This window comes from Anomalospiza imberbis, chromosome Z (assembly GCF_031753505.1).
Source record: "Anomalospiza imberbis isolate Cuckoo-Finch-1a 21T00152 chromosome Z, ASM3175350v1, whole genome shotgun sequence".
Taxonomy (NCBI): Eukaryota; Metazoa; Chordata; class Aves; order Passeriformes; family Viduidae; genus Anomalospiza; species Anomalospiza imberbis.
In genome coordinates, this window is record NC_089721.1 from 10,656,920 (window position 1) to 10,680,202 (window position 23,283).

The window sequence follows — 23,283 nt, forward strand, 5'->3', positions numbered from 1 at the left end:
GCCCATTCCAGTGCCTAATCATCCCTTCTGCGAAGAAATCACTCCTGATTCCCAGCTTTTCGATCTCTGCCCTGCACCACCCCCACCAGCTCACGAGCAAACACGGAGGGCGCCGGGCTCGGGGCGGAACGGGGAAGTGGCTGTTTAAACAAACACACGTGCACCGCGCAGCCGGGGCAGGCGGCGCTCCCGGGGCCGCAGCTCCGCGCCGGCAGCCCCACAGGACTCCGAGACAAGAAGAAGAGCGCGCCCGTACCGTCAGCACGCCGCCGCGTCCCCCGCTGCGCCGGGCTCGGCCGGGCGCGGCCCCGCGGCGCCGACCCCGCCTCAGCCCCCGCCCGCCCAGCGCCTCCCCCGGGGCCGCCCCGCCCCGCCCCGCCCCGCCCCGCCCCGCCCCGCCGCGCGCTCACCTTGCTCCGCGCCCGGGGACACCCGCGCGCCCGCCCGCCCGCCGCGCCTGCGCGCCCCGCCTTCGCCGCGCGCCCCGCCTTCGCCGCGCAGGCGCCGCCCGCGGTCGCCGCGGCAACGGGACGCGGAGCCGGGCGGCGGCGGCGGCGGCGGCCGCGGGCGCCTCACGCCATGTCCCAGATCCTGTGCGAGTGGCTCAACCGGGACGTGAAGCTCTCCCGGCGCATCGGTGAGTGGGGCCCCGCTGCGCGGGGACGAGCAGGGCCTGGCCGCGGGGGCAGTGAGGTCAGCGGGGTCAGGGTCGGGCCGTCGTGCCAGGGGTTCCCCCGCGGCCTCCCCCCTGGGAGGCCCGCCCCCTCCCGGCACCGCGTGCCTCCGCATGAACATTTTGAGCCTCCTTGTGAAAGGCAGGAACTACAGAATCGTAGATCCCTGAGAGTTGGAAAAGACCTTCAGGACCACCCAGTCCAACCACGCAACCAGCAGTGCCCCTGTAACCCCTGAACCACAAAACCACATCACCCAGCGCCAGATCCAGACACCTCTTGAGCACCTCCACGGATGGTGACTCCTTCACCTTCCTGGACAATATATTCTTATGCCTGAAAATTTTCAAGCTGAAGTTAATTCTCCTCAAGGGGCAGGTGTTCTCAAGAGATGGAAAGTGCTCAAACTTCAAGTGCTAATAAGGACTAAAGAATAAAACCCAGCTTGATATGTTTGGAAAGTAGAGCTTTGTTTTCAGTGGCAGCTGTTGTGCTGCATTCTGCATGGAAGAAACAAAACCTTCAGGAAAATTAGAGAGATGGACAATCACCAAGTGTATGAAGTTTAATAAGGTGCCAAATTCTGCATCAGGGATGAGGCAACCCTTGTTGTGTGTATAGACTGGGAATTGCGATGCTGGGAAAGCGGTGCCATGGAAAGGGCCCTGGGTCTCCTGGTCAATGGCGAGTTGAACACGAGTCAGCAGTGCCCTGGCAGCCAGGAGGGCCAACCCTGTCCTGGGGGCATCAGGGACAGCATCAACAGCTGGGCAAGGGAGGGGATTGTCCTGCTCTGCTCTGCACTGGGGCAACCTCACCTCAAGTGCTGGGGCCAGTTTTGGGTGCCACAGTGTAAGAAAGACATTGAAGTATTAGAGTGTCCAAAGGAGGGCAATGAGGATGGTGAAGGCTCTGGAGGGGAAGTTGTGTGAGGAGTGGCTGAGGTCACTTGGGCTGTTTTGCCTGGAGAAGGCTGAGGAGAGACCTCACTGCAATTACAACTCCTTCGTGAGGGGAAGAGGAGGGGCAGGCACTGATCCCTGCTCTGTGGTGACAGTGACAGGAACTGAGGGAACGGCCTGAAGTTCTGTCAGGAGAGGTTTCAGTTGAATATTAGGAAAAGGGTTCTTCCCCAGAGGGTGGTTGGGTGCTGGAACAGGCTCCCCAGAGAAGTGGTCACAGCACCAGCCTGACAGAGGTCAAGAAGTGTTTGGAAAATGCTCTCAGGCACGTGGTGTTTGACTCTTGGGGTTTGCTGTGAAGGGCCAAGAGTTAGACTCAATTCTGGTGGGTCCCTTCCAACTCAACGTATTCTGTGATTCTGTGGTTTTATGAAGAGTAGCATTTTAGAGCTAGCTTTTTTTTCATCTGCATTTTGTATGGAAAATCTAGTAATTATAGTTTATAGATATTTTCACAATCTCAGTGGCCATTATGATGATGGTTGCATTTTAACACTGAAAATTAGAAATTACTACATAAAGCTGTTGTTGCAAAATGACTACACAGAAAGTATATTTATTTGTGATTTGAAAACTATTACTGTTAGGTCAATCTCCTAAAATTTCCTTGAATTATTTACTAAACATTGCATTTAGTTTTGTTATAAACATAATAACAAGTTTTATTAAAATTAACATTTGGATTCTTTTAATTATTTTATCTAAAAGACTCCAAACAATGACAAAACCCCCAAACTTAGTTCCAGGATCATTTCCAGAAGAATTTTCTACTGGCTACCTCCTAGGAGAACTTCTACACAAATATGGTCTTCAGGATGACTTTAAACAATTTTCACAGAACAGGTTAGTACATATGGATAACATTTGGTCTCCTGTATAAAGTGACAAGTCTTTTACATAAAGCAGACAAAATATGTATTTCCTCAGGTGGGATTTGCTAATGCACTGTAGAATTTATTGAGATTTAAAATATTTTTTAAAATATTTTTTAAAAAATTAAATATGTTTGAGGCTAAATATGAATTGATTTCATATTTCCAGAGAGATTTATCATACTTCTTCAAGAAAATTATGCATTTTAATTGTAACTACAATATCCAGTAACCAGGTTAGACCAGAGGTTCAGAAAGCCTTTCAAGGAAATCTCTATGATTAGGAATAGTGGAACTCTGCCCATGATCTGTGTAGAATAAGGAATATTGTGTTGTGTTGTGGTGGTGACCATAACATCTTCACTAAAATGAAAATGTTGGAGAAACATTATGAGGCTTTGAGTGGAGTTCTGGCAGAAGATCATAGAAGAATTTACAAGTTTACAAGTAATCTGCTGTAATACCTATCTGCTGTAATATCTATAATCAGGAAGAACTGTAAAATGGGAAGTTGAAAAATCTTGTGCAGATCTGTGAGCTTTTTTTTTTTTTTAGATTGATGGTGCAATTCATGAAGTTGGCTTATGCTGTGTTTTGTCAGACTACGGTGCACATCAAGAGTTCCAGGCTGTACAAAATCCTCCTGTTTCTTCTGAACTTCTGCTTTTATGTTCTTTGAATTTCTGGTGTATTCCCACCCTTTCCTAAGACCGACCCAATTGTAGGAGAGCAGGTTGAGCACAGCTAATAAAGGCAGCCAACAAAAAGCAGTTTCACACAGCAGTTCTTGAACTCTGTTTCTAGGACTTCTAGATCTCTTAGGAATTTCTGGGATCATTAGAAAATCACAGGTAATTCTTAGAGTGCCTGCTGTTGCTGGGAAAAATAGCTTCATGAGGCTTTTATTTCTTCTAGCGAGCTCTAGCATCTTCTCACAAGTTTTCTCAGTTCTTCCCAGTAAAAGGGTGCTCTGAGCTCTTGTCCCCAGGTGATTAGAGAGGTGCATTTAGTGAAGATACACTTCAGTAGGTGCAAGAAGTGATTGGAAGCTGTGCTGAGACAGTTTATGTGTGTTCAGCAAAGATGGGGGTGCATGACAGGGCATAATACTCAGTACCCACTGGAACAGCTACTCGAGTGTCAGAGGCCTCAACGTGAATTTCTCTCCAATGAAAGGAGTCAATTCTCCCTGTCTCAGACTAGTGGAAGTGCCTTCATCAGGGGGAGGTGGTGGCTTTGCCTGCAGAGGTGTGTGCTCATGGAGGGGCTGTGTTATCAACTAAAGCTGCTGCAGAATGAGATCTGTACACTGTGTTCTCTGAGACACTGCAGGTACAGGAGCCTGGACCTGCAGCTGTGCTGAGAGAGAGACAGACAGAATTGTTGTGTTAGGAAAAGGGGCTGACTGGCAGCTGGTGACTTCTGTGAGGAAAAGGAAGGTGTCTCCTCCTCCTGCTGAACTACAGCTGTGAACAGGTTCATTGCAGTGGTAGCAGATGAGTGCTGGTGACACTGTGTTACAAAACATTTGAGCAGGTGAAGTGTAAACCATCCCAGAGCACAGGGAGGAACAGGTGGGGATAGCAGTGGGAGACTTTCTCCTGTAGGAGATAGATGGAAGTGCCGTCGGCTGATGTCACATGCTAGCCAGGGAGGTTTGCCTCATGCTGGAAGTTCAGTCCAGAGCTGCAGAGACTTGTCCAGCCCTGCACTAATATCCTTGCTGTTCTTCTCTGTGGACACCAAGGATACTGCCAGAGACCTGGAGGCAAAAGCATGAGGGCCCAAGTATTTACTTTCCTCACTTCTGCTGGTGGATGGGCTTGATGAAGAATGAATAGGTTCTACAGGTCAACAAGTGGTTGTGCAGCTGCTGTCCACCACAGGGATTTGCTTTTCCTAGTCATAGGATCCTCTTTCGAGAGGGAAGACTGCTAGGAAGAGATGGGATCCACCTGACCAAGTTGGACAAGGAAATCATTGTCAGCAGCCTGGCAAACCTGTGAGGATAGATCTAAACCAGGAATGAGTATTGGTGGAGAGGTTTAATTTCCAACAAGAGAGGAAGTGATGGCCTAGACTGGCAAGCACGAGGAAGGTGACGTGAATAAGAGCAGTAAAACAGTGCAGAAGGCTGCTCACCCTAATGTATGCATGCAGTTAAGGACGTGCTGAGAGGACAGGATTATGGGAGAAGCATTCACACCTTTTCTAAATTACTCTAATATTTTTTTAAAATCACACAACTATAAAGTGCCTGTATAGTAATGCATGCAGCATGGGGATCAAACAGAAGAAATTAGAGGCCCGTGAGCAGTTGCTGGGTAATCATTGCAATTGCAGTGGGCCGGTGGGATAGCTCTCAGGACTAGTGTGCTGCCATGGCTTGATACAGGCGCTTGAGGATGGACAGGCTGGGAAGGTGGGGACGAAGAGGAGTGGCCCTCTATGTGAGAGAGCAGGAAGATCCAGGACATCCCTCTGTAGTGGCCATTCTTAGTTGTCTTCCTGCATCAAAAAGATGGCAGAGTATGACTCCATTCATCAGCCTCCCTCTCAGATTCTCAGATGAATATCTGCCATGCTGAGGCTGAGATGCTTAATGCCTTCTCTATCTTAGTCTGCTAAATAAGACTTACGCTCATAAACCCCAAATCCTTGAAACTAACAGGAAGGTCTGCACCAGCTGCTTACCCTGTGTGATCTGGAAGACTTCCAAAGATGAAGACTACACTACCTCTCCAGGCAATTTATTTCAATATGAAATTTGTATGTATTTTGTACATGATTGCCCTCATGGAAAAAAGGTCTTGTCATATGTCTAGGCAGAAGGGCAACGAGAAGGGCTTTTAAAGGTATGTCCACAGCAAAAGGAAGGCTGGGGAAAATGTCGGGCTGCTGGGACATGCAAAAGACTAAGGTATCCCAAGGCCCTGAGACATACAGGAAAGTCTGTAGGAAGGAGGATTTAACCATGGAGAAGGAACAGTTTAAGGAAAATTTAAGTAAATTGGAAATGTGTAAGTCCATGGGACCTAATGGCACATACTTACTCAGGCTGTGTGACCTGGCCAATGTCCTTGCTGGGCCACACTCAATAATGTTTGAAAGTTTGTGGTGATGGGGGGAGTCCTCAGGACCAGGAGACTGCAACTGCTGCTCTTCTCTTCAAGGAGTGCAAGGAGGGAGAAGTGGAGATGTACAATCAAGTCAGCCTCCCAGAATAAAACGTTAAGAGCTTCTCAGTGCATATCAGATGATTTCTGGCAAGAGGGCTCATCTTAACCTTGAATCAATGGCAGAAAAATGCTCAATACTTGTAAGCTTCAGTTCAGTGTCAGTGTGTAAGAAATAAGGCTTGGATTGTTACAGTGAGAATAATGAGTTCCTGGAGAGTTTAATCTACAAATAAGATGAATACTGTGTAACCATAAGGTCTTCCGTTAGAATTAGGCATTTCTGTAGAATTATACTGGATCTTTGCTGACCTCAAAAGCTGGTTGCTCCATACGAAGGAACTATTGTGAACTCAAGCAATAGAGCAGTATAGAAAGTATGATCTTCCGACTCATACTGAAGTTACGGATATGTCTGATGAAATTTGATGTGCTAATTGTTGTAAACTGACAATTTATTGTTACTTGATTTTGCTCTGTATATATGTGGATCTTGAGTGCTTTTTCATGAGAACCTACATATCAAAAGAAATATTAGCCCGCAAGCCACTATCTTCGCAATGCAGTTACCTGTACAGCAGTATAAAACTTAAGCCAAAGAGTGTACCACATTATTTAAGAAAATCCTCTATGGGTTGTTTGTTTTCTACTCCTGTCTTGGTATGAGATAAGTGTCATGACCATCCTTAGTGCAGCAAGTTGGAATTGAAAATAAGTTTAAGTTCTGTTTTTTTTTGTTGTTGTTTTTAATCATACAGAGGTGCAGATGCAAAAATTAACAATTTTTCTCGCCTGGAACCCACACTTCACCTCCTTGGTGTGCAGTTTAATGAAAACATGGCCCAAGACATCATGACAAGACAGCATGGGGCTGCAACAAAGCTTTTATATGAATTGTATATTATTTTAGAAAAAAAGAGGAAAGCAAAGCTCACTGAAGTAGCTGTGAGAGCAATGAGACCTGCAGCAACTGCAAAATTTACTTCTACTGAAAGTGGAAATCAAGAGGTAACTATGTCTGTTTTGTATAAGTACAAAAAAGGTAGCATATTTACACATACCTTTCAAACATGTTATGTGCATTCCCTCTTTACTTTGTTAATCTTCTATTCAAAGCCCAATACTTGCAAGCAAAAGAAGCAGTTCTTTGCTATGTCTTGTACAGTGGGTTTGCACCGCTTACAGGAACTCAATAGGATATTGATCTTCTGTGTTCTGTGTTACTTTATTTTGGTTCATTCTGTGTTACCTGCTCTGTTTTCAAGCTTTCTCCAGACTTAAAATACTATAACAACAAAAGCCAGTAGTTGTTCAGCAGCTGCGTTTTTACTCATTTGATGAGTACAGATTGCAGACTGCATTGTGGTCTAGGTATCAACTTGTAGCAGCGCCTTTCGGGCCGGGGGGGGGGAGCCCCCGGGGGTGTCCCCAGGGGGGTCCCCCCTAGGCTGCGAGTTGGCTGGTGGCAGCAGGCAGGCAAGGAGACTCCACACGGCTTCTGAGGGTGCTCATTAGATGAGGGTTTATTGGGGGTCCTACCCCCGGGAGGCAGCATGGTTTCTGAGGGAGAGGGGAAAGGGGAGTGAGGGGGAAAGGGGAGGGGGAGAGAGGGGCTGAGGGAGCACAGCCAGGAGAGCTGGGGAAGAGAGAGAGAGAACCGTCCCCCCGGCACACTGAACAGGGAGATTCAAAGTGGGTGCGGAACAGATTGGGCCAATGGGATTACAGACACAGGATACTGCAGGGGAGGATCACAGGCTTGGAATAAACTGTACATTTTAGAGGGGTGAGACAGAGCGTACCATTTAACTAAAATATAACACCACATCAACTCAGACTAATTTCCCCTCCAGGAAACCTATTTATAACTATGTTCAGCTCTGTGCCATAGTGGTTTGATTCATTCTTTTGCATATCTCTCCACATATTTATACTGCACTCCATTCTGCTACAACCATATGCTGAGAAATACAAAGAGAGAAAAATAAAAGAGAACATCTAAGAGGAAGTCAGTGTTGATGTGGTAGGTTCTGTTAAAGACTTCTTTCTTGTTTTCAGTAGTAATATTCAGTATATCCAGACCATTATTTGTTATCAGGATGAGGAACTTTTAAGAAGGTATATATCATGAATTAAATTCAGCTGGGAGAATTTTTTTTTCTGGCACTATTTCTGAAAGTAGCCTTCAAGCAGAAGTTTACCAACAAGTGCTAAGATAGTACCAAAAAATCAACATATCACTTCACCTGTAGAAGGATAGCTTAAAGGAATTGAGCAACTGAGAGTAGGTTCTGTTCAAGACAAGTTCAGAATGGCATTTGAATCATGTAATAGGAAGGCTGAGAAATAGAGAGAGGAATAGAGGTTGGAAAGAGACTCTGGAACTCAGTTTATCCCCCCTGCTCCAAACAAAGCCAGCTATAGCAGGTTCCTCAGGACCTTGTTCAGTGTGGTTTTGAATATCTACAAAGCTGGAGACCTTCAGTAAAGAAATGCTTCCTTTCCTCCCCTGGTGCAGCATGGGACAAATCCCGTGACTGAAGTGCGACTATGGATGGCTATGGGCTGCTCAGAAAGGACAGGAGGGGAACAAGAGGCTGAGGGTTTGCCCTCTATATCAAGAGGTGGATTGGATGTGAAGAGTTGTCTCTGAGGGATAGACATGAGCAGGCTGAAAGCCTGTGGATAAGAATCAGAGACCAAAGCAAAAAATGGAACCCTGTGTCTGGTGTTTACTACAGTCTTCCTGACTAAGGCAAGCCTATTTGACCAAGTCTTGCTCCAGCTACAGGAGGCATAGTGCTCGCAGGCTCTTGTCCTACTGGGGGTCTTCAACCTCCCCAGCATCTGCTGGGAAAGTAGCACAGGGAGCTGTAGGCAATCCACGAAACTCTTGGAATGGAGGATAATGGAGCCAGGTAATAGACAGCCCTACCAAAGGGGATGTGATATTGGATCTGATGGTCACCAGTACAAACAAGATAACTGGGGACATCAAGACTGGAGGCAGCCTGGGCTGCAGTGACAGTGTTGGTGCATGGTTTGATGGTGTTTTAGTCCTGAGGTGTCAGATAAGGAGTGAAGGTAGATCCCTTTTCCCTTCAGGAAAGCAGTCTTCTAACTCTTTAGGGAGATAGATCACCTGAGAGGCTGCCCTCAGGGACAAGGGAGGAGAAGTGGCAGATCTTTAAGGAATTCTTCCATAGTGAGCAAGAGCTAGCAATCCCCCGGAGCAAGAAATCGGGCAAATAAGAACAGAGACTGGCATGGCTGAATTAGGGAGCTGCTGGGAAAGCAAACACACAGGAAGCTGAAGCTGGGGCAGTGAGCTGGTAAGAGTATAGAGATGAAGTATCATTCTAGGAATGGAGTGATGAAGGCCAAGGCAAAGCTGGAACTGAACTTAGGAAGGGACACAAAAAATAACAGGAAGAGCTTCAACAGGTATTTTCAGCAGAAAAAGAAGGTAAATAAGCAGTGCTGGAAAACTGATAACAACAGAGTATCTCTGAGCAGAGATACTCAACTTTTTTTTGCCTCATTCTTCACTTCTCAGTCCACAGCCTCTTGAGTGGTAGGACAGCAGGATGGGAACTGGGGGACAGGCTCATGAAGTGGGCCCATGGAAACATGATGAGATTTAGAAAGATCAACTGCTGGTGCTGCACCTGGGCTGGGACAACCCCTGGTACCAGCACAGGCTGGGCATGACCAGACCCAGAGCAGCCCTGCCCAGAAGGGCTTGGGGGTGCTGTGGGTGAGAGGCTGCACATGGCCCGGCCATGGCACTCACAGCCCAGAGAGCCAAATGTGTCCTGGGCTGCATCCAGAGCCCCATGGGCAGCAGGGGAGGAAGGGGATACTGCCCCTCTGCTCTGCTCTGCTGAGACCCACCTGGAGCACTGCATCCAGCCTTGGCACCCAGCACAGGAGGGACATGAAGCAGTTGTAATGAGTCCAGAGGAGGCCACCAAGATTATCAGAGTGATAGAGCACCTCTGCTATGAGGAAATGCTGAGACAATTGGGATTGTTCAGCCTGGAAAAAAGAAGGGTCTGGAGCGACCTAATTGCAGCCTTCCAATACCTGACATAACTGAAGGGAGCCTTCAAGAAAGACACAGTAAGACTTTTCATGAGGGCATGGAGCAACAGGAAATGGGGGACTGCCTTCATACTAGAAGAAAGTAGATGGTGGTGGTGGTGGTAGTAGTAGTAGTAGTAGTAGTAGTAATGGTAGTAGTAGTAGTTGTAGTAGTAGTTGTAGTAGTAGTTGTGGTAGTAGTATCTAGTAGACTAGATATTAAGAAAAAAATCTTTACTGTGAGGGTGGTGAGGCACTGGCACAGGTTGCCCATAAAAGTTGTGGAATACTCATCCCTGGAAGTGTTAAATGCCAGGTTGGATGGGACTTTAAATAACCTTGTCTAGTTGAAGCTGTCCCTGCCCAGAGCAGGAGGTTTAAAACTAGGTGATCTTAAAAGTCCCTGCCAACCCAAACTATTCTATGATTCTATTCCACATGTCCTCTCACTGGATATCAGAGTGTCCCTCTGTGCTTCCCGAGGAAGCTGTAAAGAGCAATAAGGTATCCTTTTCTGTCAACTAAAAGTTTGGCATCATTCAAGTTCAAATCTCTATGTTCTTTTCGATGGAGCTGGTCCTGATTTTCAGTTTGAACATGTTTGTGTGTTTTTCTGTGTACATTAACACAGAAAAACACAGCTTGAAGTAATGGTCTCAAAATTATAATATTTTAATGTTTATTGCTGTTTCTGACTCTTCTCTGTTGGATGGTTAACATTTGAAAACTGTAGTGTCACATCAGAACGAAACGAAATCTAAGATGCTAACAGATAGGAGAGCTCGTGTACATATTGCAGACCAGCCAAGAGCTCAGAACCTCCAAGAAGAGCAAAGAGCCCAAGACACTGAAAAAGTGACTACTTACTTTTGTAGACTTCTGAAGAAGTATTTTCTGAAGGTTATGTTCTTAATGAATTAATTAAAACCAGTGTGAAGGCTTCCTGATTCTGTACTACATGCTCTTGTTTATAGAAGAACAAAGAAAAGAGGTGTGCGTGGAAATAAAGCCAATGTACTCTTACGAGACCTTAAAAATGTTCCTATTTAAAAATTCCTTCATCTTAAGTTGAGAGTGTTTGCATATTGTCAAGCATGGAAAATATTTATAGATTTGAAGACAAAGTGTACATATCACAACTTGTATGCATTTGAGATGTCCTTGTAAAAGAGTTTTGTGTGATTCTTCTTTTGTGAAGAAAAGATGAAGCATTGTACAAAAGCAGGAAAATGGCAGGAGAAGGGCATCTATAGTAGGTATGGCCTCAGAACATCTTGTACTTCTGTGTAGCTGTTCTGGTGAAGAAAAAAAGGAAGAAGACAATACTTTTGACATAGGGACACTTACCCAAAGCAGACTTTATAGTTTATATAGAGGAAATGGCCAAGCATCAGAGTATTGAACCACACTGACAGTCATTGACTAATTTGATATATATTTTATGTGGCTAATGAAGGGAGAGAGTCTTGCTGTGGTTCTTTAGCTGTTCTATTGCTACTACATGTGCAAGAAGGAAAAAAGGCCCCTTCATGTATCTAGACAGGAAAATGCAAGCAATAAACAAAATATTCAAAATAACATTATAAAAGAAAATTTTGGAGTATCTCTTTTGATGTATTATATATTTCTAACTATCTTTGACTTCTTTGCATAAAAACTATTTTTTCTTTTTTCCACATTTACCTGCCTTCATGTCTGGTGCACTACAAATGAGTGTAATTTATATGTTTGTTACTTCTTGATCGTCTGTGCTAGTGTTACCTAATGTGTTACCTAATGGTATTCTCAGTTTCTGTACCAGGAAACTGGTATTCTCATTTTCTGTGCTTTATTCAGACCTGAAACAGGTACCTTACTAGAACCAGAATTCAATAAACGCCCTTAAAAGTCTATAAAGCACTGCTCATCTGCTCAAATCTGGAGCCTGATAATCTCTTCTAGTTTCTTCCTGGAAGATAACTTTTTGCTTAATTCTGTTTGGTTCATATCAGCATTACATAGGAAGGAGACAAAATGAAATAATGGCCAGGACTCAAACAGCTGTTATACAGAGTCAAAAACAACCATCAAAACCTACCATAAAATCGTTTGAAGCTGAAAGATTCTTAAAGAAGAAAAGGGAAGCAGAGGTAATTATTGTCTATGTTGTTTTAATGCAAATTACATTAACTCAAACCTCACAGTTTCTGGGAACATTTATGGTTACCAATACTGTACTTGCACCGTCCAAAAGCTGCTGACTGTCAAAATGATGTCAATTCAACCAGTGAAAATTTGGCTGAATATTTACACAATTATGATTTTGCAGTTTTTTTTAAATAAGAATTGTTTTGAGGTAAGAGAAATTTCATATTGAATAAATACCATAGATAGGTAGTAATTTGATTGTTGAGAGTATCTATGAGTCTACTAGAAAGAATACATTAAATAAAAACATTTATATTCCATTTTGATTTGTGCATTTTAACATTTTGCACCATAATGTTTGAACTGTTTTATAACACAATATGAAACTGTCTGCTTAATAAATGCTAGTAACAGCTGAAATTGACAATAACCTTAAATCAAAGAGAGATACAGCAATTAAAAAAAAATCTGTATTATCTTGTACCAGAAAATTCATGGATTGTAATTCAAGTTCATGGATTGTGTTTTCATTAGGGGTGCAACTATTACTGCTTTTTACAACTGGGCAACAGTAACAGGAGTCTTTAAATCTAGAGTTTAGTAACCTATAGTAAGACAGTTACTTGAATAACTATTAGGGATACTTTCAAGCTACTAAATCAAAAGCAGATCATAGTCCAGAGTATCTTGTTTCAAATCCCCATGTAGTAAGAATCACATGCTCTGCTAGAGCCCTGTGCAAAATCAGAATTATCCTGTAGAAAGAACAGCTGCAAAATTCTAGGATTTTCTGGCAGTCGGAAGTACTTGTAGTTAGAAAAGGGGAAGAGGGGAAGGAAGGTAAAGGTGAAAGAAGGAAATCATCTTGCCTTTACTCTTGGTGTAGCTGATGCTTGAAATATTTTCAGTGTAAGCATTTCTCTTGTACTAACATGACATAAAAGTAATTCCCTAGTCCATGCTCTATTGAATCTTCTTTATGTTGCTTTGTGAAGAGAAAGGAAACATAAAATTCTGTGTTACTTCTTCAGAACGTATACAAGGAGATAGAAAAGTTTGAGAAGTCTATGACAGGAAATGTCTCTGCAGTACACGGCCATGTGACTGACAGGTAACATTTGGATGTTAAATTGTTAAGTATAGGCTGGATCCTACCGCAGGTGTCTGCTATGTAGACAGCTACTTGAAGAAAGAATAATGTTTCATTTAGTTTAAACTGTGATTATCCTTTCAACGAATGCCAAACTAGCACTGATTTCAGGTCCAACACAATTGCAGTGTCTTTAAATTACCTTTAGTTGTAGTAGGGACAGCTCAAGCTTTCTTCACTACTTTTTGCCATATGTGCAACAAGGAAAGGCTCAAAATGCGTATTTTCTCTGTAGATTTTAGTCATTGGGTCTGTAAGGTCAGTTACCCTTGCAGCAAGATAGGAATGGTTGTGAATGTGCATACATAGTAACACATTTCAAAGGGAAAAGAAGTAACTTTTATCCTGAAACTTATCTGTATGTTGATTTATTTGTGAATAATTGAAAGTAATTTTCATTCTGTCTCCCTTGGTGATATGCATGCCCTGCTCAGAAGATGTGACACTGTTTTATACTGCTGTGGATATTTCTGTGTGTAAACCTGTGATTAATAGCTGCAAAACTACTCAGTGTAGGGCTATATTGAGGAGTAACCCAATTTTCTTTGGCATTCTGTGACCCGTCCTAATTTCCTACTTCTGTGGAATTTGGCTTTGTATTGACAAAGAAACTAATGATTATTTGGCCCAAGTCAGTGCTGGACATTGTCAAGAAGTAGCTGCAGAGCCCACAGAGTGATGCTCTACATGTGTTGTACTTGCACATAACTATACAGACATCTGTGTGAAAAGACCCTTAAGAATGGTAATTCCAATCTTTCTTTTTTTCAATCAGTGATATTCAAGAATTATTGCAAACACAGAAGTTTCAAGCAACAAGTCTAGAAACTATACCAGAGATGAGAACTGAGCTTTTAAATATTTATTCAGATGATGACTATATAAGGAATATTCAAAAACGTGTACAGGAAGATACATTCGCTAGAGAGCAACGAGCAAAGAGACGACAAAAAATGCTAGTGGATCAGTTAGCAGCACACGAGGCTCAAGAGGTGGGAAATTGTATGCTGAAGTACATAGTCCATGTGCATTTAATTAGTAATCTAAAATGTGCTTACAAATATGAAACGAGTACTTCTAGAAGGCTGAATAAAATTTGAAGGGGATAAAGGGACTTATACACACTTATGTCTGAATATCTCTTTTATGTTAACCCTTTAAAAATACAGAAGGTTGGCTGTTCTTTGTCACCACCCTTATGTCATACACCATACTTATAAACTTAAAAGGATAAAATTAAGGCAGCAGAACAAAGATTATTAAAAACTCACTGATGACCTGCCTTCTATTCCCTGTTTCCCTCCCCCAAAATTTGAACATCCTGTGGTATCGAAATGTATACTGGTTCTAAAGAAGATTATTATTTAAGAACAACAAAACATGGCATTCCTTGTTTGAAAACCTGTAGTTACAAATCTTTCATATGAAGGTTTTCATCTGGACTGATGAATTCTGAAATGGTTGTGCTGAGAATCAAATTTTTATTTGCAGTTCAGAGATTTGGTGTTTGATGTGTTACGAAATACAAGATTATGTCTCTGGAGAATGTCTGTGTTCTGTCTAAAAATGAATGTTGCAGATTATTACATTTGAATCCTGTCCCATAAAGAACAAGGCTTTTAAGATTTTTCTTCATACGTTAAAAAGCAGAAGATTCTTCTTCATGCTCCTTTAAAAAGCAGCTTTTAGATTACTAATTTCACAGACTGTCTCTTTTATAATGATTGTATCAAAACACAGCCTTGTAACTTACTGTGTTTTTTTTATTTCTGGTTACTTTTTATTTTAGTATTTCCCTGTGAGTCTTTAGTTTAGATCATATGTGTTGAACATATATAGCTGAGCCTATCTCTACTGCTAATACTAATAATATTAGTAATAATATCTCATAATAGTAGCATTTCAGATGTGTAGTATCTCTGAAAATATGAGCTATTGCACGTATATATATATTTAAGCCTTGACACCTAATATCTGGAGATTTTTTGGAAATGTTAAGAAAAAGTTTTTTGGGGTAAACATCTAGAAGTTAGATGCTGCTCAATGTCTCAGACCTATATTCTTGAAAAATACCTGTAGTGACTTAGAAAAGTCCATCTCTAGATATATCCTGTCTCTGAGTTCTTATTCAAAGAGATTTACATCATGTTCTTGTTGATACATGTAGGCCTTGATGAGAGTTTTGCAACCCACTTGCCTGAAATCACTGCAGTCCCAAAAACTTGTTCTTTAAGCGCTCTCAGCTCTTGCAGCCCCAGCAGTGTGGACCACTGATTCTAAAAGCTATGGCTACCAGAGCACTTGGTGGATGCAGCAGCTCAGACTGGCTCCAGAGAGGCTCCAAATCAAGTGAAAAATAGCAGTAGTGTTCCTAGCTTCCCAGGAAGAAAAATCAGCTTTGCTATACAAACAATTGAAATCACATACTGCAGGGATGAGAAGGAAAGACAAATTAGCATTTGACTGAAACAGTAATCTGACCATATCAGAGCATATATTTAGTGATAATTTGGTTCTAAATTAACAGAGGAAAAACTGTTTTGTTGGAAATTCATGAGATTTCAGAATTAGGTGCTACTTGACTTAAGAGAAGTGGGAAGCAAACTGAGGTATTTTCTTTAAAAAATGAATGAAAAGAGAAAATAGTTCAAGATTTCTTTTTCCATCTATTAAATATTGAACCAGAAGGTGTTTGTTGACTGAAATTGCAGCTGTTTATATACGTTGAGGTCTGAGTTTTACCTCCACTGTATAAATCTTGAACCTGGCATGGGATCATTTAGAATGGAAGGAATTTAATCCAGACTGCTGTAATGTGTTTCATATCCATATTTATTAATGTTTATTAAAATAAACTTGTTCAATTTTTTTTCTTTTGGTACACTGCAAGGTGGAACCTCAGAGAGAAAATATTTTACAATTACATGACAGTACTCTAAGTGGAGCACAGCATGATGCCAGTCAGATTTTCATAGGCAGGTGTTGAACGTATTTGACAGTTGTATGGTTTCATCTCAACTGAACCTTTATCTCCACCATTTCAACAAATTGTTGGTGATTTGTACTTGTTATTTTTAATGCTCTTTTCAGATTTTGTATCTCTGATGTAAGAAGTTATCAGACATAATTTCCTACCAGCAGTAAATTGAGAATGTGAAAATGGGAGGCGAAACAAATTGTTACTAGCTTATTACTTGTCAATCAAATAGATTTGTGTGTGCTAAGCTCCAAGTTTTGATCATAAAATGGTAATTTATGACTGAAAAACAGCACAGAAATGTATCACTTGTATGTAAATCAAACAAGGAAATAGAAAAATAGAAGAATACGATATAGTGACTATGTATGAGCCACACGAAATGTAAACACATTAATGTTTGGCCACTGGATGCCACTGTTGTCTTAAGTAGGTAAACTGACAAAAGAGTCTATTATGCTTTCTTAATATTAATTTTTCAAAGTATTACTAAGTTGTCCCATTTGTGATATTTATGATTTCTTCAAGCACTTCACAGTTCTCTGTGAAGATGTTGATACAAAATGTTAGGTTAAAAACTTTTTCTACAATTTTTATTTTGTGTCCTTGTATGTTCAGAAGTTTCAAAACTTGCCAGCCTTTGGGTACTTGCCAGGCTTGAGTACATTCTGTATTCCTTTTTGTGAGAAAGATAGCTACTGATGTTGCACTCCTCCATCCAATGAGGATCCTTTTTGAAACTATGAGTTTGGAGTTTGGTGTTTGGAATCCTTATTTATCTGTTGTGTAGTTTTGAGTGAATTGCCTTTTCTGTTTTTCTTATGCCTCAAGAATTTCCTACTGGCTCTCTTTAGGCCTAGTGAGCATGCCAAAGTATTTCATCACTTAAAATATTGAAGTTCTCTACCCTTTTAAAAAGAGAAGATCTGTTTTGGCTCCTGTGAAGTGTTCTAAATGAGCATCTTCCAATTTACTTTATGAAGAGGAATCACCTACAGGAGGTGTTTTATTTTCTCACTGGACCAACTGTTTGCTCCATTCAATTGATGGTTTGCGTATGACGAATGACCACTCTGTTAGGGTGGCTCCTTCAATTCACTGCGAATAAGGATTTTAACATCAATTTTCCACTGGTGAAGGTTTATTACTGCTGTAATAATTTGTGGTTAAGGGTAAGCAGCAACTAATGAAAAAAATTAAGGATATTTACTTGCAATAGGAAGTAAATTCTGTAATCTCCACTCTTCTTTGAAATCTCAATTGAAATACTAAGTACCATGAAACAGTGGAGGCAGAAAAGGGCAGTGCACCTCCTGTTATTGCCTTGAGCTCATGAAAGTAAGAGAAAATGGGCAGATTAACTCTTCAGTAGGCAGCACTTTTGGAAAATTTTTTCACCTGAGCAGTATTAAATGACTCAGAGAACTGAGTTGTTATGACTGCATTGTTTTCCATTTCAGTTGGATATATGATGATAATTCCCTCCATAGACAAACAATTTACAAATATTATACTAAAGATAAAGAACAAAACAAGACACATTTGAAATTAGATCTTGATTTAGTGAAAAGCTTTGTAGAGAGATAATATACCATCCAGGTGAAGGACTCTAAGATTAAGGCCTGAGATGATAGCACATTTGTCATGGGGACTGTCTTGAGACTCAGTACTAGGAAAGCAGAGGGCAAAGCTCACATTTTGGCTAAAATAAGGAAAATGTTAAGATATTTTATATTAGCTTAATATTTTCAAGTCACCAGAATTTAATTGGAAGGTACTTTATTCCCAGTAATTGTGAAGGGAAAGGAACTTAAAAAATATGGAAAGAGATATTTGCTTGTTTGTTTCTTTGATATCTCCCCAGCATCAACATTAAATATCTAAATTTTTTAGAAAGTTCTTCTCTTATTGCAACTGCAACAGTCATGCTTTGCATTAGAACTCTATTACAGGTATCCCAGCTCCATTGTGTAGGACAGATCTAGACCTCTTCATAGAACTTTTTCATAAATAATGTCATATGCAATCAAGTTGGATTTTTAATTTATTGGTGAAGTTACATAAGGTGGTTTGCCTTCTCTGTCACAGACAGCTGATGAAAAAATAAACCAGATTGAAAGATAATAGAAGTGATACTTTATTTTGTGTGTTTTGTTTTTTTGTTTTTTGGGATTTTTTTAATTACTACTAATTGACTTTACTTGTGCCTCTGTTTTTAGGAGAATGAATTTGAGATGTTCAAATCAGATCCCAACTTAAGTCCTTAAATTTGAATACATTTCATAGCAGTTTTGATACATCAGAAGCAAATATTCAGCAAATCAGAAATTTTCCCTAGAATTCTGCTGTAGCACTGGTATTTGGCAATGATGCTTATAAGGCAAGCTGATGTTTTTGTTCAGAACTCAAAAGGAGTTTTGGACTGTGATAGAAAGGCAAAACTTGATGTTTGATTAAGCATTAGTTTAGGTACCAAGAAAAGTCTGGAGAAGTGTAGCAGTGAGAAGACACTATTATGTTTCAAGAATACTTTGAAAAATAACAACGCACAGCCTTCAAAGTGTCTGTGCATACAGACCATGTCTCAAGTAATGGTTCAGAATGATTTTCCTTTAGTACTGCATAGTACATTATATTCATGTCCCAGTAAGGACATTGGAACTATTACCCAGAAGTCTTGTATTTTGCTCGGTTTTGAATTCTTCCTCATAGTCCCAATCTGCTGTATAGGGAAGAATTTCAAATATGTAGAAAATAGATTGCTCAAGGATGCTGAAGATTATGGTTGAGAATGGGGACTGGTGAATAACAGGGTTAAATTAATGATTGAGGAAAGAGTATATGTTCAGATAAGAAGCTGCTATTTGAAATATGCTGCAGTTTCTTTGCACATGGGAAATAACAACATTAAAATGGAGTTAGTCTGACCAGGTGTATTTTTACTGGGTATCTCACTTAAGACATATTTTGAATTCTTACATAGTTTGTGCAAATTGTACTAATAAATAGATATGAATGTTGTTCTGAATTGATGTCCCATATAAATAGGTGAATTCCGTCATATGATGACCTTCCTATTTCTCATATTAGTCACTGATGAGTTTCTAGGAAATAGTTTATCAATTGTGCTTAGTACTATTATATTTTTATCTTTTAGAAGGCTTACCGGGAGGAGCAGCTCATTTACAGACTAATGAAACAATCTCAGCATGAGCGAAGGATTGCTGCTCAACTCATGCATGTTCGGCATGAAAAAGAGGTGCTAAGGCAAAACAGAATTTTCAGGGAAAAGCAGTATGAAGAAAGACGACAGAAGGAGTTACAGGAAGCTCTTGACAGAGAAGCGGTAAAAGATTGATTTCTGAATTGCTGCAGGAGTGCTAGAATACCTTCCTGTTGCAAAATTTGTGTTGTCAACTGTTAGACTTCAGGACTTTTCTAGGGACATGATGATTTAGTGATAAATATATTCTTTTCTCTTTGTTCAAAGTCACAGCTATAAGCAATAAGGATGTAACTGTAGCTGTAGGACTGAGTACATTTTGTACTGTGTTAAAAGTTTGGGGGAATTTTTGTGGAGAAAGAACAGCTAATCTACCTGATCCAGTGAAAGGGGGCCCTGCCCACGGCAGCATGTTTGAACTAGGTGGCCTCTAAACGTCCCTTCCAACCCAAACCATTATATTATTCCATGATCCTGTAATAAGGGATAAAGCTGAGTAGCTGAAAGTCTGATTTTTCTTCTTGATTTTAACTTTGTAGGAAGACATCTCTGTGTGCTGAGTTTTAAAAGGCACAGTCTCACAGAGGCAAGAGGACAATAACCTAAGGTCCTGTTTCAGGAATCATGTTCTTAATTTCATTTAGATATGATTTATTAAAGTCTGTTTTCGAAAAATGCTGGAGTAGTTTCACTCATGAGTGCTAATTTTTCTTTGAAACTTTAAGTTGATTAAAAGGACTTAAAATTCTGTGGAAAATTGCCAAGTGCTATGCTCGTAGTAGGTTATAATGTAATATTAGATTTTTTTTTTCTCCTGTCAAAAATGATCATCAACTCCAAATCTTCTAACACAGCTGGAATCCTCTGTAATCAGCAGCTATATCTATTGATTACTTCACCTCTTTAAGTATGCTTTCAGCCACCACCACAGGAGGTGGTGATGGAGCACACCACTATAGGAACTACTGATAATTTTCTACCATGACCAGAAATCTTTCAAAGATTGAACAACATCAATAATATGAAATTATCTGAAGATCAGAATCTACTAAGATAAATTACATATTCTAAACAGGTTGTTACACTGAAAGCTGCAATTTCACTGCCCTCAGGGACTGAATATGTCTTAATCTGTTTGTCATAAAAGAAGTAATGGATTTCTTCTTTATTTTATTATATTTTAGAAAGCAGACAAATGGGAATTTATAAAGTGAATAAAAATGTTTAGATTTGTTTATGTGTTAGTCTGACTGCTGGCTATGCAACTCTGGTGAGAATTGAGCTGGTTTTATTTCTTAAGTTAATTTTCATTTTCAGAACTGTGTACCTCTGCACTTTCATTTTCATTGCAGTCTCAAATTTTTTCCTTAAAAACAATTCTAGGCTCTTGCAAAACAAGAAACTATTGATAATGAAGAACAAATAACCAGAGAAAGAGAATACCATGATAAAATTGCTGCCGAAAGAGCTCAGGCACGCTATAAAAGGCATTATTCTATATGTTGGGAAATGATAGGCCAAATCATTGATGTGTCGACAAAAATAGGAGAATATCGTCAACTGACGAACAAGTGAGTATGTAGCAGCTAGGCAAAAATAACAGCTGTTAGGTAGCTGTTCGGCTGCATTAATCAGACTGGTTTAAGTATTATAGGAAGTTATGTACTTTCTCAGATATTTTACATGGCAGCTGCAATTAGTTTATATGTGAGAATGGTGACATTATTTTCATGTGAGAATTCTCTGGTGTCTAATACAGAGTGAACTAATGCTACAGCTTTAGCATAATTTCTTGAAAACTCAACTAACTTGAATTCTTAGGAGACCAAAATCCACTAGTGCCATAGTTTGTGGAACTGCTGATTTCCTTTCTTATTAACAAATTCCTTAGTTAAAAGTTAAAACTGAATGGTGCTCATGTCATCCTAGTTTGCTTCACTAGGTGAACACTTCCTCAGAATAATACAAACAGGATGAATTTCCCAAGGTCTATTAACTGCCTGGAGTCTCCAAAGCACATCAACTGAGCCCAGATACTTCTGAGTCCTCCAAGCTGTGATTCCCTCTTCTTATATGCCCTAATTGCACAGGGTTTCTGAGAAGGTCCTACAAAGGCAGTAATCTCCAAGTGCCTGTGCTGTAAAAATGTTTCAAGTATCATGGAGTGGGGTGTTATTGCTGTGGTTCTTTCTTTAATATTCAGTGATTTGATTGTGGGCTTAGACTTACAGTATTAGAAATTATGCCAAAATCTTATTGTTTTTTTATTGTAATTGTATGTTAAAATAATAAAAGTGTAACCATATGAAATACACATGATTATATTTCATGGAAATTACATAAATTTAGGCTTATTTAGTATATGGTACAATAATCAGCCTAGGCACACAGTTTAGTGAAATTACTAACAAAAGAAAAAGTTTAAATAATATAATTCTGAATTAATTTTGACTTTGAGAAAAAAATATTCTCTAGATTTTTTTGGCAAGAGGAGACTTTACACCACAAAAGGAAAGAATATTTTGGGGCAGGGAAAAGTAGCGATAGCAAAATTGTTACAACACAGCTCTGCTAGCCAAATATTGCGTGATGACACATTTGTGAAAACACTGAAGTCTACAAGTGCCTACAGCTGCCATAAAAGCAAACAAACACAAGAAGCTGTAATAATTACAGGACGCATTATAAAATATAACTAGTTTAGCATATGCTTGTTTCATGATTGGAATTCTTGTAAATTTGGATACACTATTGTGAAATATCCAACCCTCTAATTTTTGGTTTAAAACTTTTTTTTTTCTTTTTCCTTTTTTTCATTTTTATGCAGCCGTGTTCCACTAAAACTGATGATGGATTGGAAGGAACTTTTTTTAAATGGAAAATCATTATATGAACAAGCCTCAATTCAACCTTTGCCAGATGAACCTAGCCCCGAACAACTTGTAGAGCTGAATAAAATGAGTCTGTTAGATGAAAAAGATTATGGTGAATACAAGGTACACCCAACTCATACGGCATAATGGAAGATAATACACCTTGCTTTGTCATAATCATAAACTTCATGTTGTGATCTTGCATTTTGTTCTATTACTGGTTTCTATTGTCAAATTTAGACAAGCATTTTCTTTTCATTCCCTGATGTTTTTATATGAAAACTGTATTTGATGTTAGTAGCAGTTATAATTCTATTCTTATATATAACCTTGGTTATATTTCTTGAGTTGTAGGACCAGCATGTTAATTGCAATGCAGAGAATTTTCAGCTAATTGGAATTTAAAGGTATAATTAATATTACCAGATTGGAAAATGCAACAGAGTGTAACCAGAAAAAGCAGTAAAATGAAATACTAGACGTGTGGCAAAACCTGAAATCTTAATTTCAGCAATTTTGAGTGAAAGCTCTCTAACAAGATTTATTGGTTTGAGTGAACTATTTGTTATAATACAGTAACCTTTTTTGGAAATTATTAAAAATGGCTGACTTTTTCTTAATCTTCTGGTAGAATACAAGTAAATATTTTTCAGGATATATTAACTTCATCAACTTTTCAATATGTCAATGTTATTTTAAATTGAAAGATTAAGGGTTGATAGTTCCTTGTTAAAATGTATTGTACAGTTTCAAAATTATATTAATTATTATATTCAATAAATCCCACTACATATTTAGGCTTTTCAAATAGACTGGTGAGTAGAATGTGACAAAATCATGGCAAATATCCAGTCTTTTTCCTGTTGGGGATTTATAACTACAATATATGTTTGATTTTTATCCACATCCTGAGCCACTTGGTACATTTTTGTTTTGCAGTGAGTATAAATGTTCATTATGAGTATCTGTGATGAATGCCTGAAAGCTCAATTTACTTAATTTTTAACATATGCTTTTCTGATCTATCTCTTTATGGAGTCCTTATTCAGAGCATGCCAACTCATGTATGAATTTTGTGATTATTTTCTTAGGTGAAAAAAGAGCTATACACAAAGTCATCAAGGAGGACATAAAAGGCAGGAAACAGAGAGTACTAATGAAAAAAT

The 23,283-nt window shown here is 39.9% G+C and overlaps 1 protein-coding gene across 1 annotated transcript; it reads left to right on the top strand.

The window, feature by feature from the left end:
- The first annotated feature begins 483 nt into the window (after window positions 1-483).
- SPEF2 (sperm flagellar 2) lies at window positions 484-22,321 on the top strand. The gene is made up of 9 exons (XM_068176942.1): window positions 484-637; window positions 2,377-2,479; window positions 6,443-6,692; window positions 11,759-11,896; window positions 12,926-12,982; window positions 13,848-14,036; window positions 19,179-19,367; window positions 20,628-20,815; window positions 22,072-22,321. Exons 1-9 carry the CDS (start codon window positions 580-582, stop codon window positions 22,262-22,264), a joined length of 1,365 nt encoding a protein of 454 aa, XP_068033043.1. The 5' UTR covers window positions 484-579; the 3' UTR covers window positions 22,265-22,321.
- Window positions 22,322-23,283: the final 962 nt, after the last annotated feature.

Coding starts and splice junctions, on each gene's coding strand:
- SPEF2 (XM_068176942.1), top strand. CDS start 580: ATGTCCCAGATCCTGTGCGAGTGGCTCAACCGGGACGTGAAGCTCTCC. Junction 12,983..13,847: donor TGACAGGAAATGTCTCTGCA/GTACACGGCCAT, acceptor TTGCAAACACAG/AAGTTTCAAGCAACAAGTCT. Junction 20,816..22,071: donor TATCGTCAACTGACGAACAA/GTGAGTATGTAG, acceptor ATTTTTATGCAG/CCGTGTTCCACTAAAACTGA.